The sequence below is a fragment of the Nicotiana tabacum genome, chromosome 2 (assembly GCF_000715075.1).
Source record: "Nicotiana tabacum cultivar K326 chromosome 2, ASM71507v2, whole genome shotgun sequence".
Taxonomy (NCBI): Eukaryota; Viridiplantae; Streptophyta; class Magnoliopsida; order Solanales; family Solanaceae; genus Nicotiana; species Nicotiana tabacum.
This window is the reverse complement of record NC_134081.1, coordinates 83,875,745-83,889,508: the sequence shown is the minus strand read 5'-3', so window position 1 is coordinate 83,889,508 and position 13,764 is coordinate 83,875,745. Positions and strand designations below refer to the sequence as shown.

The 13,764-nt window shown below is 37.6% G+C and overlaps 1 protein-coding gene across 3 annotated transcripts; it reads left to right on the top strand.

The window, feature by feature from the left end:
* The first annotated feature begins 9,001 nt into the window (after positions 1–9,001).
* On the top strand, positions 9,002–13,523 carry LOC107776247 (G-type lectin S-receptor-like serine/threonine-protein kinase At4g27290). Of its 3 annotated transcripts, none has more exons than XM_016596121.2 (8): positions 9,007–10,076; positions 10,241–10,560; positions 11,774–11,890; positions 12,047–12,171; positions 12,239–12,449; positions 12,534–12,771; positions 12,852–13,002; positions 13,090–13,523. In XM_016596121.2, the coding sequence occupies exons 1-8, from the start codon at positions 9,130–9,132 to the stop codon at positions 13,390–13,392; spliced, it is 2,412 nt and encodes an 803-aa protein (XP_016451607.2). In that variant the 5' UTR covers positions 9,007–9,129; the 3' UTR covers positions 13,393–13,523. The 3 variants fall into 3 exon arrangements, with proteins under 3 accessions (XP_016451608.2, XP_016451607.2, XP_016451606.2); XM_016596120.2 differs by having other exon boundaries at positions 11,768–11,890; XM_016596122.2 differs by lacking the exon at positions 13,090–13,523 and having other exon boundaries at positions 9,002–10,076; positions 11,768–11,890; positions 12,869–13,003.
* Positions 13,524–13,764: the final 241 nt, after the last annotated feature.

Genomic DNA, 13,764 nt, shown 5'->3' with positions numbered 1-13,764 from the left:
AGTGCTGAAGACTCCGATAATGCATGAACAATGGCTGCCAACTCTAAATCATGCACATGATAGTTCTTTTCATGTGGTTTCAATTGGCATGAATAATAAGCAATCACTCTACCCTCATGCATTAAGACACACCCAATACCGATACGAGAAGCATCACAATACACTTTATAAGAGCCTGAAGCAGAAGGCAAAACTAGAACTAGAGTTGTGGTCAAGGCAGTCTTGAGCTTCTAAAAGAGCTTCGACCACCTGAAAGGAGCGCCTTCTGGGACAATTTGGTCAAGGGCGATGCAATAGAGGAGAATCCCTCCACAAAGTGACGATAATACCTATCAAAGTCGAGAAAACTCCGAATCTCAGTAGCTGAAGATGGGCTGGGCCAACTCTGAATTGTCTCTATCTTCTTCGAATCTACCTCAATCCCATCACTAAACACCACGTGCCCTAAGAACGTGACCGAACTAAGCCAGAACTCACACTTGGAGAACTTAGAATAAAGTTTCTCCTCCCTCAACCTCTGTAATACAATACTCAAGTGTTGTGCATGTTCCTCCTGGCTATGTGAGTACTCCAGGGTATCATCAATAAATACTACGATGAATAAATCAAGATATGGCTAGAATATACTGTTCATCAAGTGCATGAACATTGTTGGGGCGTTAGTAAGCCCAAAAGACATCACGAGAAATTTATAGTGACCATAGCGGGTACTGAATGCCGTCTTTAAAATATCCGAGTCCCCAATCTTCAACTGGAGATACCCAGACCTCAAATCAATCTTAGAGAATACCCTCCCTCCCTAAAGCTAGTCAAATAAATCATCAATATGTGGCAAAGAATACTTGTTCTTGTAAGTTTTTTCAACTATCTGTAGTCGATGCAAATTTGCATATTACCGTCTTTCTTTTTCACAAATAGAACTAGTGAACCCCAAGGCAACACACTAGGCCTAATAAACCCCTTATTAAGAAGTTCCTAAAGTTACTCTTTCAATTCCTTCAACTCAGCTAGTGACATATGATACAGAGGAATAGAAATGGGCTGAGTACCCCACACTAAGTTAAAACCAAAGTCAATATCCCTGTCGGATGGCATACCCGACAGGTCTATAGGAAATACATCAGGAAAGTCTCGCACTACCGGCACAGAATCAATAGTATAAGTGTCTGTATCAACATCTCTCACAAAGGCCAAATATCACAAACACCTCTTCCCAACCATCCGTTGGCCCTTCAAATAAGAAATTACCCTCCTTGGAACATAATCTAGAGAACATCTCCACTCAACCCTCGGCAATCCCGACATCGCCAATGTCACAGTTTTAGAGTGACAATCCTGAATAGCATGACATGGAGACATGCATATCCATACCCGATATTACATCTAAATCAATCATACTAAGCAATAAGATATCAACTCTAGTCTCCAGTACCCCAATAGTCATTACACATGACTGATATACATGATCCACAATAATAGTATCTCCCACCGGTATAGATACATGAATAAATGTGACTAAGGATTCATGGGGTATATCCAGATAACGTGCAAAATATGATGATATATATGAATATGTGGAACCAGGGTCAAATAATATAGAAGCTACCCTATGACATACTGAGACAATACCCGTGATCACTGTGTCTGTAGTAACGACATCTGGCCTGGCAGGAATAACATAGAATTGAGCTTGAGTTCTATCGACCTGCCCCTGTAAGGCGACCTCTGGATGCCTGAACCTCACCCTGTGCTGGCTGGGCGGGTGGTGTAGCAGCTGGTGCAGGAATCATAGCCTGACTTTTCTGCTGAATTGGACCTTGGAAAAGGCAGGGACAAAATTTCCTCACATGACCTAGCTCTCCACAATCAAAGTAATCCCGCTCGGAAAATGGTGGCAAGTTCTGAGGTGGACCTCGAGAACCAAAAGAACTTGGTACAGATGAACCCTGAACTGATGGTGCACGAGATGAACTGTGAGCTGGAAGTGCACTAAGAGAAGACTGACCCGATCGAGCACTGTATAAACCATGGTTAATTCATGCACCACGATGAGCTAGACGAGCCATCTGAGCGAGCCTATAAGGAAGACCCATGTTGTGATCGGGTTGTCCCCAAGAAGGAACACCGCTGGAATTACCCGGACCACGAAAGCTATTGGCCTCCCTCTCCTCACGCTCCTAAATACGGACTATCTCTAGTCGCCTAGCTCTATCAACCACCTCGTCGAATTTAACACCTGCTACACTCCCTAGAGTCATAACAAAATGTAACTGCTGGTTGAGGCCAATATTGAACCTCCTGATCTTCTCCCTTTCAGTGGGAACCAACCAAACTGCATGACGAGCCAGTTCTGAAAACCGCATCTCATAATGGGTCATGGACAGGTCCTCCTGACGTAGATGCTCGAACTTCCTGGCGCAACTCCTCCTTATGGGTCTGTGGCACAAACTTCTTCAAGAATAATACGAAGAATTCATGCCATGAAAGTGGTGCTGCACCAACTAGTCTACTCCTCTCATAAGTCTCCCACCATCTGAAGGTTGCCCCGGTCAGCTGAAAAGTAGTAAATGAGACCCCACTGGTCTCCAGAATAATCGTTATACGAAGAATCCAATGACATTTGTCTAAGAAAGCTTGAGTATCCTCTGACTCAGTTCCATTTAATGATGGAGGACTCAGTCTCCCAAACCTCTCCAGTCTCTTATGCTCCTCGCCATTCATAATAGGACCCACCTGGCCTGAGCAGTTGTAATCGGCTGCACTGGCAGTGCCCCCGGTACCTGAAGTCCCTGCACCACCTGCTCTAGCATATGAGCAACAGGGGTATGAGTACTTTCCCCGGCCTGAAAAGTGGCTGGTGCGGCCTGAGATGAAACAACCTGAGTATGGCTAGTGCAAACAGTCAATATCTGGATCAAAGCCTCCTGAAGGCCTAGAATCACAATAGGCATAGTTGGTGCCTGAGCTGGTCCCGCCGGCTTAACTATATGTGGAACATGCTCCTGAGCTGGAGCAACTGGTGGTTCTACAGGTGTTGCTCTAACTGTTGTGCAAGCTACACCTCGACCTCTACCACGACCCCGACCTCTCGTGGCCCTAACTGGTGGCACTAGTGGTTGGCCGTCTGATATGGTAGTACGTGTTTTCACCATCTATGACAGAATAGAATAAAGAAATTTAGTTTCCAGAATCAACAAATTCGCACGACAGTATACAAGAAAGTGAAATTTTCCTAAAGGTTTGGGAGCCTCTTAAAGATAAGTACAGACGTCTCTGTACCGATCCGCAAGACTCAACTAAACATGCTTATGACTTGTGAGACCTATGTAACCTAGGCTCTAATACAAACTTGTCACGACCCAAAATATCACATGTCGTGATGGCGCCTATCTTAATACTAGGCAAGCCGACAACATCAATAAACCATAATTTTCTTTATGTTTGAAAGCAAAATAAATAAATTTAAGAGTAAAATTCTACAAATTTTTGATACAAAATACTGTCTTTATACAATACACTCCCAAATTACAGTCAAATGTACTTTCAATATATACAGTCAAGGTACACTCCCAAATAAGTACAACTGACCCAGTGTACTCAATAAATAACAAGACTAACCTTTGGGCTGAAAGTAGTGATAAGCTCAATAATTACAGTCCAATCATAGAAAATAATAGTACAGAAATGTAGGCATGCTTTCAAGTTCAACAGTTAAACTCAATACAAGAAAAATAGATTAAATCCGAATGATATGACGAATATGACATCTCTACGTCTATATGCCAATGTACATGTCATATGTGATGCAACATAATGAAAACCTCTCATGCTCAACATAATATCAACTGCACTCACTGTGGGAGGTGCAAACTCCGGAAGGGCTCCTTCAGCCCAAGCGCTATAATAAGCCATTTAGGCCAGCTGCAGCGTGCAGCCCGATCCCATAACAATAAAGCCTGTAAGGCCTGCTGCAGCGTGCAGCTCTATACATATAATAATAAATCCTATAAGGCCTACTACGGCGTGCATCTGATCCATATAGTAATATATATTTATATAAAGCCAGTATGGCTAGTTGCGGCATGTAGTTTGATCCCATAAATATCCTCACAAATGGATGAACATGACTGAGTATGAAATTTACATTTTTAAAACAATTTATTCAACGGCAATACGACCCTTGTGGGTCCCAAATTATTGGCATGTACCCTAAGCATGATCTTTAATACGAGTCTCAACTCAAATTTCTCTAACACATAGAGGCTATGTGGATAATGACATCATTATTTGATTATGCAACTCAACCGGAAGAATTAAGTCGTGCGTCACCTCCAAATAATTCATATAACACGTAATTCAAGGATTCATACCCTCAGAACTAGTCTTAGAAGTGTTACTTACCTCAAACGGTGAAAATTCTCTATTCCAATATGCCCTTGCCTCGCGAATCGGCCTCTGAATACCTCGAATCTAGTCACAATTAATTCGATACAATCAACACAAATTATAGGAATCAATTCCATATGAAAATACTAAATTTCCCAGTTAAATTCGAAAATCCACCCAAAATCAACAATGGGGCCCATATCTCGGAACCCGACAAATGTTACAAAATATGAACGAACATTCAACCACGAGTCCAACCATACCAAATTTACCAAATTCTAACATCAACTCGACCCTCAAATCTTCAATTTAACCTTAAGGGTTTTCACAATCTTTCCAACTTAAAACACCAATTAAATGCTAAAAATAACCATAGATTCGGGTAATTTGACCAAAATTGAGTTAAGAACTCTTACCCTGATATTTTTCTTGAAAATCTCCCGAAAATCGCCTCTCCCCGAACTCCAAATCGTCAAAAATGGAAATTGAGACGAACTTAAGTTTTGTTTTCCAGTCATTTACTTTATGTGATCGCGGACCAATTCCCGCGATCGCGAAGCACAATTTCCATTGCCAAAATTTAACCTTACGCGATCACGGATAACTTCACGTGATAATGAATTATTGGCTCCACATACCTACGCGATCACGGACTTATTCACGCGATCGATAAGAATAACTTTGTGTGACCAGCTCCTGCTCCAATTCCTCTTCGCAAACGCGACATGCCTCATGTGTTCGCGATGCACTGGTATACAAAGCTTAGCGATCGCGTACCTCCCCACACGACCGCATAGAACAAAACCTCCATTGTCCATCTAAGCCTACGCGATCGCAGACCATCTCACTCGTTCGCGTAGAAGGAAACCAGACAGTGCACCAGAAAATCTGCAGCTATAATACCAAGTCCAAAATTGATGCGTTAACCATCCGAAACTTACCCGAGGCATCCTGGAGCTCAACCAAATACACCAACAAGTCCTAAAATATCATACGAACTTAGTCGAGGCCTCAAATCACACCAAACAATGCTAAAAATATGAATCGCACCCCAATTCAAGCCTAATGAAAACTAGCGAATTCCAACTTCTACATTCGACGCTGAAGTCTATCAAATCAAGTCCGATTTAGTTCAAATCATTTTCACACAAGTCATAAATGATATAACGGACCTATAAAAATATCCATAACTGGATTCTGACCCCGATATCAACAAAGTCAAATCGCGGTCAAACTTCCAAACCTTCCATTTCCTTATTTCGTCACTTCTAGCCAAAATTAACTATGGACTTCCAAATAATTATCTGAACACACTCCTAAATCTAAAATCACCATACGGAGCTACTGAAATCATTAAAACTCTATTCCGAAGCAGTTTACACATAAGTCAACATCTGATCAACCTTTTCAAGTTAAGTCTTCATCCTTGAGACTATGTGTCTCAATTCATTCTGAAACCTCACCAGACCCGAACCAAATACCCCAAAAATTCACATAACAACTGTAAGCAAAAAATGAGCAGTAAATGGGGGAAAGGGGCCATAATACTCAAAACGACCAGTCGGATCGTTACATCTGATTTACTATGGCAAAAATATTTGCATTAGTAAACTTCTGGTTTATTGTGGCTACTTTCGTATCAGTAAATTTCTGATTTCTTGTAGCTACTTTTACCTCAGTAAAACTTCTGATTTACTGTGACTGTTTTTGCATTAGTAAACTTCTGGTTTACTGTAATACATGATATAGTACGAATTGAAGAATAAGTCGGGTAACTTTCCACCTGACCGCGAACGCGATGACTCTGGGAGCTAAAGCTTCGCTTACAATCATTTGTAGTCTCAATATGATAGCCATTAGTATTAGTAAACTTCGGGTTTACTACAACAAATATTTTGACCATAATCATTTAATATAAATGATATATTTATATGTAAGCTCTTCAAGAGCCTTTATTTATTACCTACAATCTAATATTATTCGGACACTACTGGTGTCATGTGTCTTCTAGACAAACAGTTAGCTCTTCAGGAGTTTTTGATATATTTTGTACTATCAAATATTGCTCAGACACTTTTGGTATCATGAGAGAAAATTATAATCAAATGAACAATATAAAACAATTAAGCACAAGAAAACACCTCTTCATAATATTTTCCTACTTGAGGAGGAAATTTCAATTGTTTTACTTCTTTAGGAGCAAATTTAAAATACGAAAATTTGAGTATATATTATTTCAATCATATTACCTCTTATGGAGGTGAATCGTAATATATTTACATCAAGAGTGCGTTCATATTTATGGCTTTATTAATATTGTCACATTCATTTAAGGGAATATATTAATATTTATCAAAATTTCTCATCCTTCAGAAAATCAAACATAATTATCTGAACGCGCATTAATCACATCAAATTGTGATGGTGCAACCTCTTTTAAAATATTAACTACTTCAGAAGCAAATAGAGGCGTGCATGTAATAAAGAGAATATTTATCTAGCTTATCTTCAATTGTAATCATATAAAGCCTAAATTATCACTTCTTGTGGTCATAGGCATATACCACTTGTGGTGGTTAACAAAAGTTAGTTACAAGGAGATATGCGAAACATAACCACTTCTGGTGGTTGTATATTTCTTGCAAACTCTACTGGAGTTTAAGTGGATCTAATAATGTTATCCACGTTAAAATTCTTTATTAAAAATAATTAGGATGAAAACAAATACCAAAATAGGTACTGTATACGTAACATATAACCAAGCAAACGATGATAAAGATATTAAAATATAAGCAAAAAGCTCAAATTAATTTACGCAAATTTGGCCACTCCAGATGTAAGTGATATCTACATCACTACTGCCAAGAAGAAAAATTTGCCACCTCAAAGATATAATCTGCCTTATGATGCTCGGAATGAGCAAGATCTAACCACAAACGTAAGAGTGTCGCCTTACATCGAAGATGAACACACTTCAAAGACATAAGTTCTCAAAATGGTAGAGTCGCATGCTGATAACGTGTTATAAATAAAACTGTAAAGTAAAGACAAGTATAGAGAGAAACTGATATATTATTCAACTTCAATCTAATGTACATAATGAACAAAAATCTCTTCTATTTATAGAAGAAAGGAAGTTATTATGTAAGTTGCTACTGTAAGTTGTTATGAAAGCTGCTGTATAAGCTGCTTGCAAGTTGCAACTGCAAACTGCTGTGTAAGTTGTTATTGTACTAGCTATAGATAATCTTATATAGGAGTAATATTTATCCACAACGGAGTGTCGAAATAATAATATTCTTCAGGAGGCTTATTTCCAATAGAACACTAAATAGATAAACATATTTACATTGAAATCCAATATGGATAAACTTTTTCAGAAAGTTTATTTATAACAGAGTACTAAATGAACCTCCACAATATAATATATTTATAACAATAACTTCTTTGTATTATATAAACATTAATAACGCCATATTTCTCAACAACTTCCAGGAGGACTAGTAGAAGATTATATTTAGCATGGCAAACTAGACTTTTTGTTTCTTTACTCTCAGTTGAATATGAGATGGTGACTTCTCTTAAAATAAAATAAAAAAGAAAAGGAAAAAATAGATATGGTGACTTTACCACGATTTACATTATGAAAAGAAAAAAGAAAAAACGAATGCGTCAATATTATGAAATATGTAATGAGAAATGGTAGAAATCTTATTTTTTATTTTGACCTGATTGATTGTATCAGGAAAAGGAAAGAAAAAAGGAGGAGGAAGTATCCCTTTCCATCACTCCCTTCTCCGTTGAAAAGATAATAATATTTATACGTATTTGATGTTTATACTGAATTAAATTTTTTCACATTCTTTTATTTTTCACTTTATCTAAAAGATTTGGTAAAAGTATTTGGCAATTTAAAAGCTAAGAAGACATGAATTTTCTTTTTCTCGTCACACCTTTACTATTCTAAAAACGTATTGTCATTTATTATTATTTTATTTAAGGAAGAGATATGAGGATTTACTCATATATCCTTTATGATTAATGTGATTAATTAATTAATTTTACTTAATAGGAGTGTCAAATCCTTAAAGGACATATTAAAAGAACCACCAATAATACTAACTTAGCATAGCTCGGTGATAAAATAAGGTAAAAGTTTATATAAAAATTAACGAAGATTAAATAATAAAAGCAAATGTGGAGGGGCATAGCATAGATTTATTGCAAACACCGGTTTATAAGTGGGAATTGGGGTGTCAAAGGCGTACAACTTTGAACTAGTTGAGACTTTTACATGCTAATAATGTAATTTCTTAGCCGCCTTTATATATGCCTCTCAAGTCTCAGCAGTTAAGTTGAACGAACTATTCAATTTTGAAGTGATATTATTCACAGTTAAGTGATTGGCTCGTAAAAAGGTTAAAATGAAATCACAGGAGAAAATTCTAAATTTTAGGTAGTTGCCAATAAAATAAAGAAGCCGTGAAAGACCTTCATTAAGAGTTTTCCAAAACCATATATTTAGCTTATTTCCTTAAGATGCTTCCAAGATCCAATTCACATTTCAGTTATGCAAATAAGATTTCTTGTCATTTTCTTTATATAAACGAATAATGAACATAACTTTAGATTGGACAGGGAAAATTAGCCTTGTCAGTCAAAGTTAGTGGAATTCTCTCTGTGTCCCCTATAATATGGCTTTAAGGCTTTAACCTTGTCAACTTAAAACATGAGTCAGAATTCATGAAAGGGCTACCTTTATTTGTTTGTTCCCAATTACTCTTCATCTTACTAACTTCTGCAGCATTAGACACGATCACTAGAGATAAACCCATTAGAGATGGTGATACAATTGTTTCAGCTGGTGGGGTTTATGAACTTGGATTTTTCAGCCCTGGAAATTCCAAGAATCGCTATGTTGGGATATGGTACAAGAAGATATCACCTAGAACTGTCGTCTGGGTTGCCAACAGAAACATTCCATTGAATGACACTTCAGGAATGTTAACACTTAAACCCAGTGGAACTCTTGTACTTGTCAACAGTTCCAATGCCTCAATTTGGTCATCAAACTCATCAAGATCCTTAAAGAATCCAAAAGCACGGCTTTTGGATTCGGGGAATCTTGTTGTTAGTGGCAGAAATGACAGAGACGTGGAGATTAATCTCGTGTGGCAGAGTTTTGACTATCCAGGAAATACTTTATTACCTGGCATGAAGCTTGGACGCAATTTGGTCACAGGCATGAATTGGTACAGATCACCATGGAAGAGCGCAGATGATCCTGCTCCTGGTGAATATGCAGACTTTCTTGATTCTCATGGGTACCCTCAATTGTTCGTGCTGAAAAATTCATCTATAGTATATAGCGTAGGGCCATGGAACGGTATTGCATTTAGTGGTAGTCCTAATTCTAAACCAAATATGTATTATACTTTCGAGTTTGTTATTAATCAGCAAGAAATTTACTACAAATACGAGATTAAGAATGCGTCCCTGCCCACCAGGGTGGTGATCGACGCGGATGGGGTTGTAGAGCACCTAACATGGATAGAGCGCAGTCAGAGCTGGTTTCTCTACTTGACAGCACAATTTGGTAACTGTGATCGTTTTGCTTTATGTGGACCTTATGCAAGCTGCAACATCAATAACTCACCTCCATGTGACTGTCTGAGAGGTTTCGAGCCTAGGTATTTGTTAAACTGGATGACTGTCTCTTCTTAAGTTATTAGGGAGAACACATTTTTAATTACTTAATTATGTTTTCACAAGCTCTCTCGCCGTATGGCTAAATTCTTATCCCTGGGCCAAGCACGTGGAAGTTTATTTTAATTACATAATTATGTTTTCACAGGTATCCGAATCAATGGTATGCAGCGGACTGGTCTAGTGGTTGTGTAAGGAGAACTTCTTTGGCTTGTAACCAAGATGATTTTCTTAAATTGACGGGTATTAAGATGCCGGATTCTAGACATTCGTGGTATAATCAGAGCATGAACCTTGAAGAATGCAAAAAAATGTGCTTGACTGATTGCAATTGTACAGCCTACTCAAATCTTGATGTTAGAAATGGTGGAAGTGGATGCTTACTATGGTTTGGTGAACTCATTGATATTAGAGAGTTGAGCCACAATGAGCAAGACCTGTTCGTGAGAGTCGCTGCTTCAGAATTAGGTAATGACACTACCCTGTACCATTTTTTTCATTTTATTATACAATAGAAATGCACAATTCCTTAGAATTGAAGGAAATCTACTACTTATCTTATTTTCTTACTTGATAGTTGATAGACATTAAAGTTAAGTAGGTGCTTTAGTAGCTGGTGTTAGGAAAATTATAGAGTTGGGGAACCGGTTTTGATAGTGTAATCCTTGTCCATAAGGAATTTTAGCCTCTGACTTACGTTACTACGAAGATGGTGGCAGAATTTCTCCAGGATTCTACAAAGCCAACGAAATTCAAGTTTCGACAATTAACTCGAATTTCTTGCGAGAACACAATTTGTGATTTGTAATTAGCAGCAAGAGAAGAGGTCTGAACCATGAAAGTGTGTGCAATTGTATATAATAATTTGCACCAACTGTGAACCAATAACTTAACCTTTTAAAACTTTTGCTGCACAAAGAATTAAGCATCATGTAATGCTGGATACTACTACATGAGATAGCGCTACTGTACTTTAATTTGGGTCATCTGTCAGAGAAGATGTCCCAATTAACAGTGCAGCTCGATATCGATTAAGCTAGCGTTTGGCCATAAATTCCCAAATTTATTCTGAAAAATTTGATTTGGGTGAAGTTTGGTTTGAAGATGAAAAATGTGTTTGGACATCTGTTTTGGGTAAAGTTTGGTTTGGAAAAATATGAAACATGACTTATACCCACAAGTTTTAAAAACTATCACAAATACCCAATAGTACCATTATCAATAACATTCATTATATTATCGCAAATCATAGTCCTAAACATAAATAAATTTGATACAAAATTATCATTTTTATAATGAACAACATGATACACTATCAGATGACTGAGAAGACGAAGCAACATCGTTACAAAATAATAAATGGTGGGCTTTTTTATAAAATACAAAAATTTGGGGCAATTTTTAAAAAATATAATAGTGATATTTTGGCCCAAAGCTGGTTTTGGGATTTGGGATTTGGCCAAAATGTAGGCAAAATCTATGGCCAAACATGTGTTTGCCAAATAAAACCCAAGTTTATTTTGATAAAATCTATGGCCAAACGGGTCATTGAAAACATTGGTCCACAAGTTATTTTTACCAAGTCTGCTGGGGCTTCATAACAAAATAAAAGTAATACACTTATGCAATTCACTACTGAAGAGTGAAGACTGCTTATGGACTAATTATTAAACAGATTCAGACAGGAAGCGGAGGAGAAAGAGGTCAACCCTGATTGCTGTCATTTCAGCTGTACTAGCAACATTTATCCTCAGCGTTTTAGCTTGGTTTTCCTTCCAAAGAAGGAAAAGAAGAACAGGTAAATATACTACTCTTGTCAAACAGCTTTACTAGAAAATTGTTAACCCTGAATTCTGTGTGACCTAGGTGAACTTTAATCTGGCTAATACTGTTTGCCTTTACCAAATTTTCATTAATATCATGTTTGTGACGGGTGAATGTATATTATTGACAGGTTCAGAAGTTTCAAATGAGGAGATGGAGTTGCCATTGTTTGATTTAGTTGCTGTTACTAGTGCCACTAATAACTTCTCTTCTGCTAATGTGATTGGTGAGGGCGGCTTTGGACCGGTTTACAAGGTAAGTCAACTTTGATCTGAGATTCTAGCTAGAAGTGGTATTTTTGACAGTTGATAGAAAATTGCAGGGTATCCTACCAAATGGACAAGAGATAGCAGTAAAGAGGCTATCAAAGTATTCTGGACAAGGCGTTCAAGAGTTAAAAAATGAAATCGTTCTCATTTCCAAGCTGCAGCACAGGAACCTTGTCAAGCTTTTGGGCTGTTGCCTTGAAGGAGAAGAAAGGATGCTAATCTATGAGTTTATGCCAAACACTAGCTTGGACTATTTCATTTTTGGTAATGATTCTTTAACTAAATACTACTCCTAGTATTTGATAAGTCCTCGATATTCCTGCAAGCCCTCAATGATACATTGTACAGATCCAAGCAGAAATCCCTCACTTCCATGGAAGAACCGCTTTGAAATTGCTATGGGAATATCTCGAGGTCTTCTTTATCTTCACCAGGACTCAAGATTAAGAATTATTCACAGAGATCTCAAAACCAGCAACATTTTATTAGATAGTGGCATGAATGCCAAAATTTCTGATTTTGGCCTTGCCAAAATTTTGGGCGGAGACCAAGTGGAAGGAAAAACAAAGAGAGTAATAGGGACATAGTAAGTTCTACAAACCTTCACCATTGAATCTTTATTACATTCAGTCAGTACATGAACGTAAATTGGTTGAGTTGATGCAGTGGATATATGTCCCCAGAATATGCTGTTGATGGGAAATATTCAGTAAAATCAGATGTATTCAGCATCGGTGTAATCATTCTAGAAATAGTTAGCGGCAGAAGGAACAGGAGATTTCGTCATTTGGAACATCATCACAATCTTTTGGGACATGTAAGCATATATGGCACAGAACTTCGATCCCTTAATTTGACTCTTTGTAAATGCAACTGTATAAATGTGTTCTGTTTGTTACTTTAGGCATGGTTACTTTGGAATGAAGGCAAAGCGTTGGAACTGATGGACGAATGTTTGGAAGAATCATTTTCAGAATCTCAAGTGTTGAGATGCATTCAGGTTGGTTTGTTGTGCGTCCAAAAACTACCAGAGGATAGGCCTACAATGGCGTCAGTAGTTTTCTGGTTGGGAAATGAGGATTTGGTTCTTCCTCAACCAAAGCAGCCTGGTTTTTTCGTAGAGAGGAATTCAATGGAATCAACAGAGTCAGCTGATGAAGGATGTCTCAGTAACAACGTGTCGTTAACAGTCCTAGAGCCAAGATAGACATAAAATACAATTGGATTTTAGAAGTGAAATGCATTTACTTTGTCTTGTTTCAACAGTACTAGTGTATATATGACGGAGTAACTAAAACTGACAGTTTATTGACAATATTTTTTCAAACCTTTCTTGAATGCTTTTCTTCAACCGAGGATTTATAGGAAACAGCTCATCTAGCTTACACAAGGCGCACACCCCCCACCCTACTTAGACATTTTTTTTTTTTTTTTGTTATTGTTTTTATCGTGGTAGGGCAAATGACTTGATATACACTTTCTTCGTATAAAAACATTACGCAATAACGCTTCGCCATGTTCTTTCTGAACAAATTCCAAGAGTTCAATTAGAAGATTAAACTTGTCCTCTGTTTTTTCC